At 35.3% G+C, this 16,805-nt stretch overlaps 1 protein-coding gene across 4 annotated transcripts in view; it reads left to right on the forward strand.

Annotated features, from left to right (window-relative positions):
* Positions 1-12,190, forward strand: part of LOC123015336 (protein pangolin, isoforms A/H/I/S) — a 93,196-nt gene extending 81,006 nt beyond the window's left edge. For 2 of the 4 annotated variants that reach the window (XM_044415040.1, XM_044415042.1), the window contains exons 7-10: positions 3,164-3,359; positions 5,550-5,715; positions 6,657-6,726; positions 10,021-12,190. In XM_044415040.1, coding sequence (XP_044270975.1) covers positions 3,164-3,359; positions 5,550-5,715; positions 6,657-6,726; positions 10,021-10,495 — 907 coding nt within the window. In that variant the 3' untranslated portion in view covers positions 10,496-12,190. Of the gene's footprint in view, positions 1-2,534; positions 3,109-3,163; positions 3,360-5,549; positions 5,716-5,915; positions 6,070-6,656; positions 6,731-7,365; positions 7,491-10,020 lie in introns of all 4 variants that reach the window. The other 2 variants (XM_044415043.1, XM_044415041.1) reach the window with 2 other exon arrangements.
* The last annotated feature ends 4,615 nt before the right edge of the window (positions 12,191-16,805 follow it).

Genomic DNA, 16,805 nt, shown 5'->3' on the forward strand with positions numbered 1-16,805 from the left:
CTTTTCAAAATATTTCCTTCTGAATGAAGGAAGCACACTTGACCAAACCAAATCTGCTAAACATTTATTCCTTCAATGATTTTCAATTATGTTATTCGTTAAGTGGGGCTTTCCTAAGGGCGATTTTTGATTACATCGCTCGAAATTAAAAAAATTAATTAAACATCAACGCTTTGGTACCCTTAAATTTAACCCCTTCCTCTTTAATCTCATTCAGAAGAAAATCATTTGAACTCATACATGAAAGGGAATACAAAAGTCGCTGAAATGACAGCCTCATCCGTAAAAAAGAAAAAAATGTGCTTGCTTCATGGAATAAAAATATGCTAAATCTTTAAAACCGCACCTACGAGACGTCAATTAGGGTAACTTATGTGCCATTTGAATTTCTCGAACATTATCCTATAAAAATATCAGAAGTTCTTGGTTGTAAATTTCTCTTATTTTGCTACCTAACGATGCAATTTTTATTTTAAATGTCGGGTTGTAAGGCATAAACGACGGAAATGGAGTTAAAAATATCAAGTTTACTTGATTAGAGTGAGTTGGTAAGACAGAGCAAAGACATTTGATGCTTCGTGGATTTTTTATTGGGAGTATTACATGATAGCAGAAGAGCATCGTTTACATTCAAAAAATTTTAATGAAAAAGATACATAAACTTAAAACTTACGTTTTTTTTAAAATTGAAGACAAACTAGATATTTCCTTTATTATTAAACTATGTTATCATATGAATCGCGTAATTAACAAACATACAGGACGCAAAATTGCACACCAGCTCAGTGGCAGTTTTTGAGGTGCAGATTATAAGAAAAATATTGAAAAAAGTCTGAAACTATTGTAAAAGATAAAAAATTCTGGATTTAATTTTTTATTTTCTAGGATACAGACCTGCTTGGTTAAAGATTAATTTCTAACATAATATAAACTTGGAAATAAAAAAAAAACAACTATTTTTCTGTAAAGTGCCTTTTACGTAGCAAATACGACAAAAAGTTATTAAGAAAAGTTGTTTAGACTCAACATTTAGGCCTCTCTACCAAATTTCATTGCCCTACTAGGGTTTTTTATTTTTTTCCAAGATAATTGCTTTTTATTGACATGTTAAAAAGTTATTTAGGATTAATTATCTGAATGTTATTATTTTCTTTATAATAAAAGATTTGTTAAAAATAAAATTTTAATTTTAATAAACATCATCAAAGTTGGCCAATGATTTTAAAATTTAGTATACGGGTCTAGATATTGATTCTAAACAACTTTTCTTAATAACTTTTTATCGTATTTGCCACACAACAAAAGGCACTTTACAGAAAAAAATTCCAAGGCATACATGATTTTTTTAAATTTTTGTATATAAAATTATGTTAGAAATTAGTCTTTAACTAAGCAGGGCCGAACCTCTAAAAATGAAAATTTAAATCGAGAATTTCTTACCTTATACAATTGTCGTGTTTCACCTATCGTTTCTTACATCAATGACGGATAATTGTAGTTGCATCTGCAGCCAGTATCTGGCAGTACTTTTACTTTATGTATGTTAAAAAACATTGTCTTGGATTTACAAATTGTTCATTTAATGAGATTCATTTAATATAAGTACACTCCAATTTTAATTTTCGTAATTTTTTCGAGACAACCTCGGTGTATGAAGCTCCACCTATGAACAAGTGACCAGATCGAAGTCGGTATGTCAGCGTTTTTCACCCCTCGCATTCGTCCTCCTGCAGAGAGCTACCCTTGCACGCAATGCAGAATCCGCCTTTTCCCACTTTAGCCGGCTTTTGTGTAGACAATCAATAATTCCTTTTGATAAGCACTAAGTCTGTAATGACATACATTTTTTATCGTATTATCCTCAAGTTTCAATCGGCTGCATTGCTYGCTCGACGCGATTTTCCCGGAAAAGCTTCATCATTTATTTTTCTTGGAAAAATGGCCAGATATTTTCATAGAACGTCGACAATATTTCATGAAAAATTTATGAAGGGGAGGTCCCCCGCCGTCCGTTTAATCTCGACGCTTAATGGATTTTCATGCAATTTTTCCGCGGTGTTTCTGTGCCCTGGCCGCTCCTTGCGATCAATTAGTCCGCGAATTCCGCGGCCTTCAAAAAGAGATCTGTGTAATCAATCATTAAATTGGGGTTAACGGCGCAACGACGCTGTCGTCGCTCTGCCAGCAGCAACAGATTTGTCTATWATCGAATGGTGTGTGTTCGGACCTTTGTCAGACCGGTTGCGGCAGGAATTTCTCCTGCTGAAACAATCATAAATAAAATCCGCGAAAAACAAGCTGTGCTGTGCGTTTCCTCATCCGACCACGTGTTTTCTGTCTGTTTCCATTCAAGCCAAACAAAGGACGGGCACAGCCATTCATATTGATTTTCTGTGATAAACGGCGAATAAAAAACTTGTTGAATCTCGTTGTATGTTAGTGAAAGGTTTATGTGCGGTGCACGCGGTCCTCTCTCTTTAATCTCCCAGACATCCCATTAATCCTCATTAATGTTATCATGGATACCACAGAAGAACCTTTAAATTTAACAATCAAGAAAATGCCAATTGCCATCGTCGCTCCCTTCACTATCGTCGAACCAAAACTCAACAACGACCTCGTCAAGAACGAAGAGCTTCCACAAGATCTCTCCCTGAAACTCTCCAAAAACAACGATCAATGCTTAGATCTCAGCAAAACCAAAGAAACCAATTTAGAAAAATCCAACTTGAACCACAACGAACAATTAAGGAAATACCTCTGCAAGAACCAAGACGAAACCAGAAACCATTATACTAAAAACACCTACAACGAGCAAGACAACAAACTCATGGACCTCTACAAGAATCTAGGCTCCGACTCTGTCTATTCCTTCATCAACAATCTAACCGACCGCAAACTCCTCAGCGCCTGGTACATGAACACCGTCCTCGGCCACCAGAACCCCTACCTAGGCTTACCTAAAACCGACTCGTCCGACAACCGCATCCTCAACAACCTCCTTGATAAAAAATCCTACCCCACTTATAAATTTCCGACGAATTTTGACGCACTCATCGTCAACGAGATGCGTTCGGAAAAACCCGAATCGAAAAAGAACAAGAAAGGGTGATTTGGTGGTTTCTAAGGTCCCCCTGTTTGACGCTGTGTTTGCTTTTTTCAGGTCACAAGTCGACCACAAGAACAACCTAGGAGACTCGAAGAACAACCAGGATGGCAATAACGGAGAAAAGAAGAAGCCCCACATAAAGAAACCCCTAAACGCCTTCATGTTATACATGAAGGAAATGCGAGCTAAAGTCGTCGCTGAATGCACGCTCAAGGAAAGCGCCGCCATCAATCAGATACTCGGCCGAAGGGTAAGAGAGACGGTTTTATCGACTTTCGGAATGAATGGGTGATTGTGGATTTGTGCGGTGAATTTGTAAAAAGCGACGCGAGGTTTTTTCACATGCATTTGTTTGGGAACAAAAAGTATTTAAAAGTTTAGGATTTGGTGTAATTAACGTGGAAAAACAAACGAGAAAGTTTTGATCTAACAAAGGTAACTGCCGAAATGAACAAGAGATTATAGTTATTTAGAAAGACTAGACGGATGACAACGTTTTATAATATTAAAGCTTTGCAAAAATGAGAAACGAAGAGGTGAATGATTAAAAACGCGCGTTTTTTAAAGTACGATATTACATAGCGGACGCCGCTACTTTCATCGACATAATTTTTATACACTCCGGCTTTTTATGTTATAACTTAAATACTTTGATATACTGTATACTGATAAAATAATAGAAAATGAATGAATGCAAAATTTTTTCCTGTGAGTACTGATACTTTAATGGAATGTTTTGCTTATAATAATGCAGAATATCCGGTAAAAACGTTGAGATTTTGGAGGGGTGGTTCCTTAGGTCAAAATAAAAAAAAAGTTCCTATAGACCTTGACCGGAAATGCTTCCTGAGGAAACTAGAACCCCTATGAGTGAGTCAAGAATTTAGTACCCTAATTAGGGGGGCATAAGGCATAAAATTTTACGTGAAAAAGTTTTTTGAATTTTTTGAACTTTTTTTTGGCAGATTCGGATTTATTGTCTAATTATCTTCAAAAAATATCTCTTTTTTCTTAAACCGTGCACTGACCTTAATTCCGAAAAGCAACCAACGCGGTGAGTTTTTTCATATAAGATCTAGTTATTGCTCTAGTCCCCTTTGGAAGCATTTGGTCCAGAAGAACGTTTTTTTATTTTGACCTAGGGAACCATCCAACGAAATGTTTCAACGTTTTTTCCGGACACTTTGTATAGTTGTCTTTATCTTTAGTCTTTATCGATTACAATTCATTTGAAATATGTAAGGGGTTCTATAATTTTAGCACCACACTTAACTATGTTTTTCCAAATGATTTACTAAATGCAATAATAGTTATTCATGTAACGGCCGTGATGCATTAAGTTTTTTCCGACCCCAAATTTAAAATTTCGGTAAAAAATTTCTAGTGGACTAGTCCGGTAAAAGGGTACTTTCTTACCCCGAAGTTGTTGTTGAAGTTGTTTTACAGGACGAGTGCATGAAAAACCGTTTTGTGCTCTTAGATTTTGTTTCAGCAACATGTTTGGGAAAATTTTGAAAAAATTGTGAGCCTAAATAAAAACATGCGTATGCATGTTACAAACTATGTGTTAAATAAATAACTTTAATACCAGTCCGACAAGTTTGTGGATGAGTAAATCCAAGTTTTTCAAGAACAAACTAAAAGTTAGTATTGACAACATTTTTGAAAGCACATTATAACGTTCTACAAATAAAAGGAAACATCAAAATCTATTTTATAAACTTTAAAAAAATGAATACTTGATTTATGTTAGTATTTTAATTTTTTGAAGCCGATAGTTATCTTGATTTCAAATAAATTTCTGATCGAAATAAGTATCATATGACTTTGAAATTAAGTTGACAACAAAAACTCGCAAAATCAAACGTCATATTTTTATAGCCAAGTTGTCAATTATTTCGGAGGGGCGGTCGCAGGCATGGCCGTCATCTGACGCAATCTAATATAACAAATAATTTGATGTTGCCAACTTAATTTCAAAATCACTGATCACTTTGATCAGAAGTTTATTTGAAAGCATGGTATATTATTATTATTTATCATTTCGTTTAGCATTTCTGACTATGTTTTTATCTAGACTCACCATACATGTATGATCTAAATTCTTTTAGCATATTTGTTAGCTTCAATAGAAAACCAAATTTTAATTCAATTTTTTTCGCTTCTTATACACGTACTAACTAATTCAAATTACTTTTATGAATCAAGTTTTAATATTTATTTTCAAAGAATTAATAATAAAGAAGAAGGAATATAGTTGTCGGTACTGTTTTCTTGTGTTGAGTGTTTGATTTCTCCTTGCGTATGTGGTCCGAGTAGTTTATGGTATGTGAGAAGTGTGCGAGGGAATGATGCGTCCATGTCGTTGGGGCCTTGTGTCCCAGTGGATCTAGCTTAGCGCCTGCCGTGTGCGAAGTGTCCTAATGGTGTGGTTGCGCAGTGGCACTCTCTGAGTCGCGAGGAGCAGGCCAAGTATTACGAGAAGGCGCGCCAGGAGCGCCAACTGCACATGCAGCTGTACCCGGGCTGGAGCGCGCGGGACAATTACGGCTACGGCACCAAGAAGAAGAAGCGAAAGAAAGAACGCACACCAGTCGAGTCGGGAGGTACACGCGCACCCTAGAGCGGCCGGGCGGCGGGGCCCTGGAGCAGATCCCAGGCTCCAGCGCCCCGTCGGCCGTCCAACGTGCATACGCGCCATGGCAGAATGGGTCGGCGGCCGGCTGGCAGGTCTCGGTTCTTGCGGCTTCTCTTGGTGCCTGCCGTGCCCGCCGTGTGACGATGCTGACTCTATAGTTCTGTTTAGTGGCACGCGCTGGGCCGCGAGGAGCAGGCCAAGTACTATGAGCTGGCGCGCCGGGAGAGGCAGCTGCACATGCAGCTCTACCCCGACTGGTCGTCGCGCGCCAACGCCACTCGTGGCAAGAAGAGGAAGCGCAAGCAAGACCCTGCCGATGGAGGTAGCTCTGCCAACAACTCGCAAATTACTCTAACTTGAACCAATATTGTAACTTGCGAGACGTGCATCACCTATTATATCTATTTCTTATATTTGCATGTTTGGGGTAATTCGGTTGGCCGGCCGGGACCTATTCTGCTGAGGGTCGAGCAGACCCCTTGTTGGTTGGACGAGTCGTATGCACGTTTGTCAGCAGCCTGCATGATCATACATATACTCCCTTCTATATCTGTTATTATTACCGATCACTAGACCAATCACAGCTCGCTTAGGCCGAGCACAGCATGCTCCCACACCTCAACCCATTCAAAACATCCCATCCTGTAGCAACAACACAACACATCCAACACCCTGTAGTCTACACCTAGACTCTGGATTCGATCAGTTCCAACCAAGTCACTATCAAATCCAGATCTTTAGTCATTGTATAGATCCATTATTAGAAGTAGAATAGAACGGGCTGATCAAACCATGCAAAACAAAAAATTTATCAAACGTCAAAACTTTGGCTTAATCAGTCCCGTACGCATGAACCATCCTCGAGAAATCTTAAGACATTTATTAATGATTTTGCTTAAATTTTACCAGGTAACAGCATGAAGAAGTGCCGAGCAAGGTACGGATTGGACCAACAAAACCAATGGTGTAAACCATGCAGGTGTGTACCTTTCCATTTCTATCTCTTGGTGTTTTTATTTCATTCGCATGTTTTTACTTTTGTTTATTTTGTTCGGAATAACCAACCTGATTAAACACTGATGGACGTTTGAAGTAATTTGAGCTAACCACACGTTTGATTTTTGCACAATGATCAAGGCCAATACCAAGTTCTCACGCGTTTTTGGTAAAAATCGGATGCATGTTTTTGCACTGTTTTGGAAAGTGATCTCGCACAGTAGTGCTATAGCCACAGTGTTGCCGTCCATCGCGTTGTTTTTTCAGTCAGTTTGGTTATTGGTGTGCGGTGCTGCCGGCTAGGAGGCTACCCTGCAGCTCCGTCCCCGGTTTGGTGTTTCTTATCTATGTGGAAAGACTGTTGTTTTATTATTTTGTGTATCAAGAGACACTGTGGCGTGTGACGGGATCAGAAAATGTGTCTTCCCACAAAGAAAAGGACCCATTGGCTTAGTTAATGTGCACTAGACACTGCTGTCGTCTAACGGTCGTTAAAGGGGGCGATTGATCGGTTAGTAATAGACACATTTTCTGATTGGAAGCCATAGGGTGTTGTGTGTATTTCTGTTTGGATGTGTGGGTGTGAAATGGGCGCCTCTTTGTACAAATAACGATTGTTTAGCCCCGAGAACAGCTCACATGGCGGCGGAACTTCCACGGTCCACACCGGCTTGCTGCACGCAGCAGGAGGTGCTGCTACCACGCAGTCGCCCCAGGAACCGACATACGTCAATCTATAGCCCTCTCGTGGTTAGTTTGCAGCAGTGTTGGTGTCATGTTAGCTCTAGATTCGTTTTTTTTTCTGTGCAGAAAATTTTTCGTTTCGGGGAGACCCCCGATTTTTCTGTAGATATTTTATAACCAAATGTAACATTCGCATGATTTTTTATTTTGTTTATCACTTACGAGCCTAGTGGTCGCATCGTTTGTATTTTTTCTTCTTGGTGTACCCTGAACCGTGCACTTAATTGCATTGTACAACAGTTGCGCTATTAAGATCGCGAAAATGATAACTGCAGTTAATATTGACAAGCGACGTAATTGGTGTACGCTATCATTACCATTAATATTAAAAAGGAGAAAAAGTGGTATTAAGATTGCGAACGATTCGTTTTTTTTTTTCCATGGAATATTGCATGATATTTGAAGCGTAGTGGTGACCTAGTTGCTGTAGGCTTTGTGGACGACAGATAATTTAATTTTTTTCTTTAATGGCGCCATATTGACGCGTCACATCATTACATGATAAAAAGGAACAGTAATCAGTAATCACGCAGTGGATTCTTCTCTGGATGCTCAATTTGTGGGATTTTTTTCAATGGGTGGAATATACCAATTAGACAAATCATTGTAATTTTAGACAGAATTTTTTATTGCCGAGATTACGATTTTAAGGTCGCTAATATTGTTTTATTATGCTCTAATGAGAGGGTTTCCTACGTTTACCGGTGAAAAATTTGGGTAATTGTGGGTGGACAATTATCTGATCGTTTTTACTACCTTTGCAAAGAACGTAAAAATTAATCTTTTCAAATAAAACCTCTAATTATCATAATAGCCAGGAAATAGTTTTTTGTTTCAATTGGAAGAATAATGACCAGTTCATGAATTGATAATTAAGAAATTATTTGTTAATACTAAGCAGTAATTATCTATTATTAATCTTTACACATAATCGAAATTGCTTACAAATAATGTTTTAAAATTGCTTTAAAACTTTAATAAAACGTTAATATAAAAAAATCGTCTGCGTTTATCCGAATTTCTCTTAAGTAATAAAAATAAAATAATAATTACATAAATTTGTTAGTTTGAATGACTAATGAATTCACAAAGTTAAAATTAAAAAAAAAAGTAAAAAGTAGGCTGAGCATTACGTATGCAACCCAATATACATTTCTTAGTGTAATTAATTCTACATGAAAAACTAATAGTGGGTTAAGTTTTTTTTTTCAGCTTGTGTGCTTAACACTCTACAAAGTCAAGTTTTTAAATTACTTAATTATTTAAATATGTAATTAAATCAGAGTTTAATAACTGCTGAGGGGTCCCAGTTTTCTTTTTTTTACAAATTATTTTGTTCGTGATGTTTTAATAATTGAGTTTTTACGATTTCGGTTGCGGTTACAGGAATACATGGTGTTGAGGATGAATAACGAAAGAATCTCTTAGGCTACGCCGATGTTTTGCTTTATTTTAAATAATTGCCTTTTAATAAGCTAGAAACTATATCATTTCTTCAAACTCGCGTTTAGCATACCATAAAAATTTTAGTTGTTCCTTATATATTTTTTTGTGTTCATTGACGGCCACTTTATGAAAATTTATTTTTATTATATTTTTTTAAGTGTTCCATTGTTCTTAAAATGAAAATAAAATAACGTCAAGTACAAAAAAAAAAACACAACTCATCTAGTTCTGAGTAAAAAATGAAAACTAATAATCCAGCATTGGTTTGAATAATATTTCGTTATGCATTATAACTTCGATTTTTCAAGTAGTTTTAATAATTTAAGTGGCCTAACCACGATCTGTTGTAAAAAGCAATAATCATAATAAGCTTTTTTACGATTCACTTGTTCGGGAAGGAAAAAACTTCTCTTAAGTACGAAATTTTAAATTACTTCAAAAGTGTTTTTTGTCTTTTTCTTTTAGTAATATCTGAGACTCTGTTCTTATCTACATATGTCAGACGTTATGCCATTGAAGAATTTTTTTAACATTTTATTCACGTTTTTTGGTTTTATTGTTTACGCCACAACATTTTATTGTAGGTAAATACATACTATGGAAATAAAAAGAAGTTAGCTATTTCCTTGGCTGTTTCAGTAAGAAAAATATCTGTGGCTCTGTGGTGAAATCTAATTAAGCTGAAGCACTTTCAATAATCTTTTTGTAACAAAACTGTCTTCAAAACGTTATTATTGCCCGTAGATTGTACGCACCATATAGTTGCGATAGTTAGAACCTCACAATAGCTTTTTGTAGAAATAAAAAACTCACGTGATCAATTATCACGGTCTGAAGCCTTTAGAAAGTTTTTTTAATTTTTGGTCCTTTTAATCAAAGCTTGCTTGATTGATCATCTCATTTTCGATGCGACCACTAACCAGTCACAGGACAACAAACCACACTGCATGTTACAGTTTCCTTTTTTGTGTGTTTTTATTTTTATTTCAGCCGGCATGGTCATTACCCTCTTAATCCGTTCTAGTTTAACAACGAATGCGCTGGTGGTTTCGCACTTGTACAATTTCTTAAGAATGCTTTTTCGCAGACGCAAGAAGAAGTGCATACGATACATGGAGGCAGGCGATGGCAATGACGGGAACCAATCCGACGACAACCTAGGCAGCTGCGGCAGCATGGGCGACGCTCACACGCCGCCCGAGGACGACGCCGAGAGCCTCAACCAGTCCATCTCCAGCCCCGGCGCCCTCTCGGGGTTGAGCAGTCTGACGAGTCCCGGAGGGATGGTGATGCCAAGTCCGTCAACGAGCGTCGCGAGTCCCTCAGTGAGTGTGGCTAGTCCTTATATGCTGCAGAGCCCGCTGACCCCGCACGAGGCCTTCGACGTGAAGCTGCCGCCGCCTCCGCACCCTCACCATCAGCCGCCCCGCAACCCCGTCGGGACTAACCCCCACGATATAAACAATCCGCTCAGTGTGAACCAATTGACCGGACAGTGCGTGAGAAATGACTCCTCGGACACGAATGGAAAAGAGACACGCTCTATTATCAGCGTTACGTAGCCCCCCTGAATGGGGCTGGGCCAGGACTGTGTTCAGTGCAGTGCGATGATCTCAATTTGCTCCCCGTTCATTTGTTTTTTGTTATTTTGACTCTAGTACTGCACTCGTGGAATTTTATACTATGTAWCATAAATGTCATTTGCCAAAATCACCTCTATATATTATAAAATATCCATTTATATTTTCTAGTTACTTATAGTGGTATTTGGATGTTGGAGGACGACCCCGACTGTACTTAACACCGAATTCTCCAACTTCTAATTAAATTAGAAGACATTCTTTGGTTTTATCATGACGTGAAGTCTGCTTCAAAAATTACAATCTCTCATCATGTAACTTCTAATTAAATTAGAAGACTAATTTCAAAAGATTAATTTGTGTTTACTATTAAGAAAATAGTATTTTTTATTGCAGCTTCTAATTAAATTAGAAGACATCGTGTACTTTGAAATTGCTTCAAAACTGATGACGATATCTATGTTTGCAATAGATAATAGAAATTTTACATTTTGACACTGGTCTGAAAATGGCTTTTTGTATCAAATTTTGGTTTGAAATTGGCCGACTTTAGTAGAGGTACTTAGTTTCTAGAGTTTACATTGGTTTAATGTGTGATCCTTCAACATCCAAGTAGTAATTTAGATAGTTTAAATTTATGTTCCTTGTGCCACAAACTTTTGATACTACTTTGTTTGTTTTTATTTTAATGATTCGAGAAAACAATTATTACAAATAGAAACAATACGAGTAGTTTTGGTAGAAACCACAACCATTTTTTCGTTTGAAAATTACCAGAGTAAATGAAATTATTAAGTTGTATATTGATACAAAATGTAATTACTTTGTACATAAAAATGTTATATATAAAGTTAATCTTGTAAAATTTATTTGAACGTTCTATATTTTATTTGTTAAAATTGTGGCGAGCCATATTATTTTCTAATTATGATCGAAATATTTGAGCTTTTATGTTGCAATTTTGAACGGCCATATATTTGAATAAAGACACAATTTCCTCAGTCATGTATATAGTTTTGACGCAAAACTACAATATCTTCTCAAGAGACGCGTGCTATCCAGATTCAAAGCAGGGAAATTATTAGGCGTTCGTGTTCAATACTTTAATTTACTATAATAAAAAAGAGACATGTGATATTTTATACTATTTAATATAAATATATTATGTTTGGCTTCCCTCAGGATTTTGCATTTACTGACTTTCATTTGGCAATGTTGCGTCGACAACATTGGACAAAACAATCGTCTTGATTCAAACGCCGAGGAGAGATTAATTTATGTGCCATATTCGTTTGAACCACGACCGTTGTTTCCAAGCTCGTGACTGTTTAGGTTAAAACGGATACCTTTAAGTTTTGGATAAGTGCAATGTAAATGTCTAATAGTTAACTTGAAACTGATAAGAGAGAAACGTCTTTTGTGTGCCGACTGTCCGACTTGTGCCCTTGTTAACATTTGTTTTTTTTTTCCATAGTTTGATTTGGCATGGGTCAGACAATCTGCCGTGCATTCAAACCGGGTCATTATGAATGGCCCGGTCGGTGTACCAACATAGAGTAAATGAATATACATATATAAATAAATTAGAGTATGTAGATGTTAATCGTCTTTGTAAGTAGCATCTGTTCGTAACACCGTCTAGGCTAATAATCATTCAATACAAAACCTCAATATGAACGCATTTTTTTTTTGCACCTGATCCTGCGAGAGTAAACACGGTTTTAATGCCACACATGTGCTTCACCTAAACCAAATGACGCAACTGAACATCACCGAGTTTAGGTGAACGCCTAGAGTGAATATAAATACCACATAAACAGTCCATCAACGTGTTTACGTCATTTTCTTAGATAAATCGACGTACCACACGTGACTCAAAACAATTCTCTTGCTCTTAATAAGAAAAAAAAATGGTAATCGAATTTAGTAAACTGCGTCAGAAAAAATATATGAAATGAAACTGCTAATAACATTTGGTATTAAATTAAATGCCGTTTTTCGTAGATGATACCGGGTGTTTCAGAAATAAATACTCTCCAAATGCAACAGTTTGTTTAGTTCCATTTTTTCAAAATCGATATTTTTTTGAGGTATTATTCACTTGTATCAATTGACCGGAAGTTTTTGCGAGGCGTAAATTAGTAAGTTTTTACTTAATTTTGCGTGTGCAAGTCAAGCAAACGTACTTTTGTTGTTGAAACAATAATTATTACAGTTATAAAATTATATTTTAGAAACAATCAAATAAACATTCGAATTTTATATACAATTATTTTGATGTTGTAACTTCAGAAGATTCACAAATTTTTACTTTTCTTATTTTGTAATTGTTAAAACGTTATAATAATATTTTAGTAGTGAAAATCAGGGTGTTTTAGGACTGTGAATTCATGGACGTAGTCCACTCATGAGCGAAACGAATTCGCTTAGATGAAACCTTATTCACCCTTGTGCTCAAGTGGCCCAATAGAAAAACAGGGCGAAATCTTTGAAAAAATGTTAATTTTTAAATATACCTTTAAAACGGGGGTGTTTTCACGATTTTTTCCGCTTTTCTGTTTAGTCTTGAAAATCAGGGTGTTTTTCCTTAAAAAGTGGCAGTTTGCATAGGGGTCCTTATACTACTTATTTTATACATATTATGTGAAATGTTCCGAGAAATCGATTGACGTCGAGAAAACTACAAAATTCTTGATCGTTTAGAAGTTATAGTTGAAATAATATTTTGGATATCTTTTTTTGTACAATAAAAAATTAAATTTGCTTTCCAACGTCACCAAACAAAGAGGACTAGCGTCAATAGTTCCGAAGTTATTAGCAATAAACCGCTCCGAGTACAGAAAATCGCTCAAAATTTCCACAAATTTTGAAAAAATTAAAAACTTCAAAATAGAACCATTTGCACACTCTTGGGGGTTCAAGAGACTTAGAAAAGTACAAAAACGTTGCAAAAATGTAAGAAATAAATTGTATGTAAGTCTGTATGAATATATTGAATTAAAACATTGAGAGTGTTGGTGGCGTGGTGGTGTAGCGGCATAAAGTCCCGCTTTCATAAAAAATACATAAAAAGTGTTGCATTTGGTTTGTTCTGCACACAAAACTAATGTATTTATTTCTGTTCCAACATGGGACTGAGTCAAGGATGACTACTTGATCCAACATTGTCACAGTTTTTTTTTTTAGTTTTAGTATTAATCGAAGCATGATCACAATACGATTAATTAAAAATATTTAGCAGTGAAAAGTATTTGTAAAGGATAATGTTAAATCAGTAATAGAGGAAAACAAAAAAAACCTAATGAGTAATCTAAATATTTGGAAGAAAACGATCGACTCGAGTAAATATTTTAAACAGTGGAAAAATATATATTTTCAAAATAAAAATTTTCTTTAAACTTAAACAAAAAGACATGGTAAAAACCTGGTTCGGGTATTGCCGGTTTCATCGTTACAATTTGTATATTTGGTTGCCTATACTTTGTGTTAAGATTTTTCCATTTTTGGGAGAGATGGATGGATGCCTCTGTGCATTATTTTGTTTAAAATGAATTAAATAAAAATCGTTGATCGTTTTAGCATTCGTTTGTCATTTGTGAAGATTGATTGTGCGTTTTCGTTGTTTAAATCGATTCCCAAAGCCCCCGAGCGCAACCTGCACAATAATTGCTGTGATGAAGTCGTGAATGGGACTTAGAAAAATATCTTATAACACAGACTGTTGTTTAAAGTACCAGATGGTGTATGTTACATCAATATCCATTTATGGCCAATGAGGAAATCAGCACTAATTGCTATAAGCGTTTAAAGTACTGAAAGAGTAAAAATCTTACGTCATTTAAAAAAAGACCAAATCTGCAAAAGAGTAATGTTGTTACTAGACGGCGCATGCATTATTTATTTATGTAAGATTGAAAAATGAACGTTTTTTGTCAAAATTATCAAAAAAAAGTGCAATTCATACGCCACATAAACCTGCCTTGACCTTTTCTCACTCCATTTCCAATTAATCATTTCTGAATCTTTTTCAATATTTTCTGGATTTAAAAAAGCGACAAATTGGTAATAATAGTAATAAGAATGGAGTAGCTGTAGACTTTCAAGGTCGTCTAAAACTTTGCAGAGTAATAACTCAAACAAAAACACTAAATTCTGCGTATTACATTTGCCTAATCAAAGTTGTGTATTTCAGCAAAGTAAAATAATCACCTCGCGAATGTTAGGTAGATTCATCGATCTGCGTCATAAACTGGTATCAATCAGACATAACGGAAATATTTACTTGATCAGGTTAAAATTGAAGTAAACAGTGAATTTTCGGAAATTTTACTGAGTTTTAGCTTCCTTTTCGTCCTTGATTATAACCACGCATTTTGTCTAATAACAAAACCAATTTAAATACTTATTTAAAATCCAAGTCGTGTCTAAATATGTGCAAATTAGAACCATAACGTCCAATCTTCGAATTCCTTGAATTCCCAACGTTATGACAGTTTCACTGCTGAAATAATCTTGTTAGTCCCTTATTTACATGTATATGACCTGAAAGAAAGCCTCACTACCAAAAGTTAGGGGAAAATTATGCCTTGGAGAAAAGCTAAATGTTCTATTGTAGGGAAGTCGACGAAAACTTAAATGAAATATGTCTACCCCATTGTGCTCGTAACAAAGTTTCTATGCTGATTTTATTATTTTGGAGAGGGTGCGACATTTTCTCTCATTAGGAGACTCATACAATGATTTTATGAAACAAATAGAAAAACTCACATTCAAAAAAGGAAAAAAGAATCAAATGTGTAAGTACAAATGATCATTGGGTCGAGATCAAATATGAAAAATATCCAACCGAATCGTTCAAATATGTTTTCAAGGTAAAAGAATTAATTTTTTTAATTAAACCAAAGTATTTGAACTTTTAAATCGTGAGATTTATCCAGGGCTCACAAGAATTTCATCAGCTTCCAAGTAAGTACTAGCTGCTGCATACTGAAACAGAGATTAGGTTTATTCTTCTTTGGGGTTACCGCGGAAATTAGAATTGAAATTGAATGAAATTGAAAAGACTTGGAACCAACGAAAACTTCTGTGATTCTAAATAGTTGCAGGATGACTTTTTTAGTCGATATCTCTGCTTAGGTCAATATAAAAGTTCCAAAAATATGCTAATAAACTGAAAATTTCCCAAACGTTAGGATTGCTAGACCCGAAAGTATCCAAATATCATAGTTTTTATAATTGTTTTCAACCACAATATACTGGCGAGTGACACAACGCAAGAGGAACACAGTTTTAGTTGTTAAATTTCGGTTAAAATACAATAAAAAAATTCAACGAACTAAATAAACATTTCTTTAAAAATGCAAAAAAATAAGTTAAAAAAAAAGATGGAAAAAAACTGGTTGGACGTTTATAGGTCATTCAGTAGCGCAACATCTTTTTTTCCCTGGGACGGCTTTGAAACTTATTTTTGAATCTAAATAGTTTTTGATTCATTTCCAGCCTTTCTCTGATTAAAAGTTAAAGTTTATTTTTTGTTGTTAATTTTTAGAGTTTATAGTTTTTTAACTACACAGATGTAAGGTTTTGTTTTTTTTTTGCAATTAAAAACGAACGTATTAACCGGAATTATTTGTTACAACAAATTGCAGATTGTATTTGTGTTTTACCTATTGTTACTTTTTTTATAAGTTATAGAAGAATCCGTATTTTAAAGAGTTTATAAACGGAACTGATAAGTGTAACAATTTATTATTGAAATGCATTTTAAATAATTTGGAAATGAAATCTCCAGTTTTAAAAACTTTTTTGACTACAATAGTCAATGCAATAATAGTAGTCTAATATGTGTAGCTTTTTAACTCAGATTATTATGCTTAGTTTTTTTTGTCATTTTTCTATTTTCTACGCATTTTTTTTTTCAACAAAAACCATAGTTCAGTTGTTACGTCTGGCCCACATTTTTAGGAAATCATAAGAAACAGGGTGGTTTTCCTTATTTTTGGTATAAAAATCTGGCTCACATTTTTAAAAAGGTCATAAAAAATAGGATAGTGTGCATAAAAAATTGATGTTTCAATAGATAAAATAGGTCTAAAAACAGGTCATTTTCTTAATTTTTGTGTTTTTGAACAGACAATGGGCTGTTTTTCAAACTCAACAAACTTCAACGACTAAAACTTGAAAATCGACTCATTTTCCTAAAAAAATTATGTTTTTTGGAAAATCTGAGTCAGAAGTTAGGGTTAAAAATCAGGGTAAAAAGTCAAATTCAACGTTGTTTTGGTTGAAATAT

Source organism: Tribolium madens, unplaced genomic scaffold, assembly GCF_015345945.1.
Source record: "Tribolium madens isolate multiple individuals breed KSU strain unplaced genomic scaffold, Tmad_KSU_1.1 Scaffold_97;HRSCAF=244;Tcas5.2_LG3a, whole genome shotgun sequence".
NCBI classification, from domain to species: Eukaryota; Metazoa; Arthropoda; class Insecta; order Coleoptera; family Tenebrionidae; genus Tribolium; species Tribolium madens.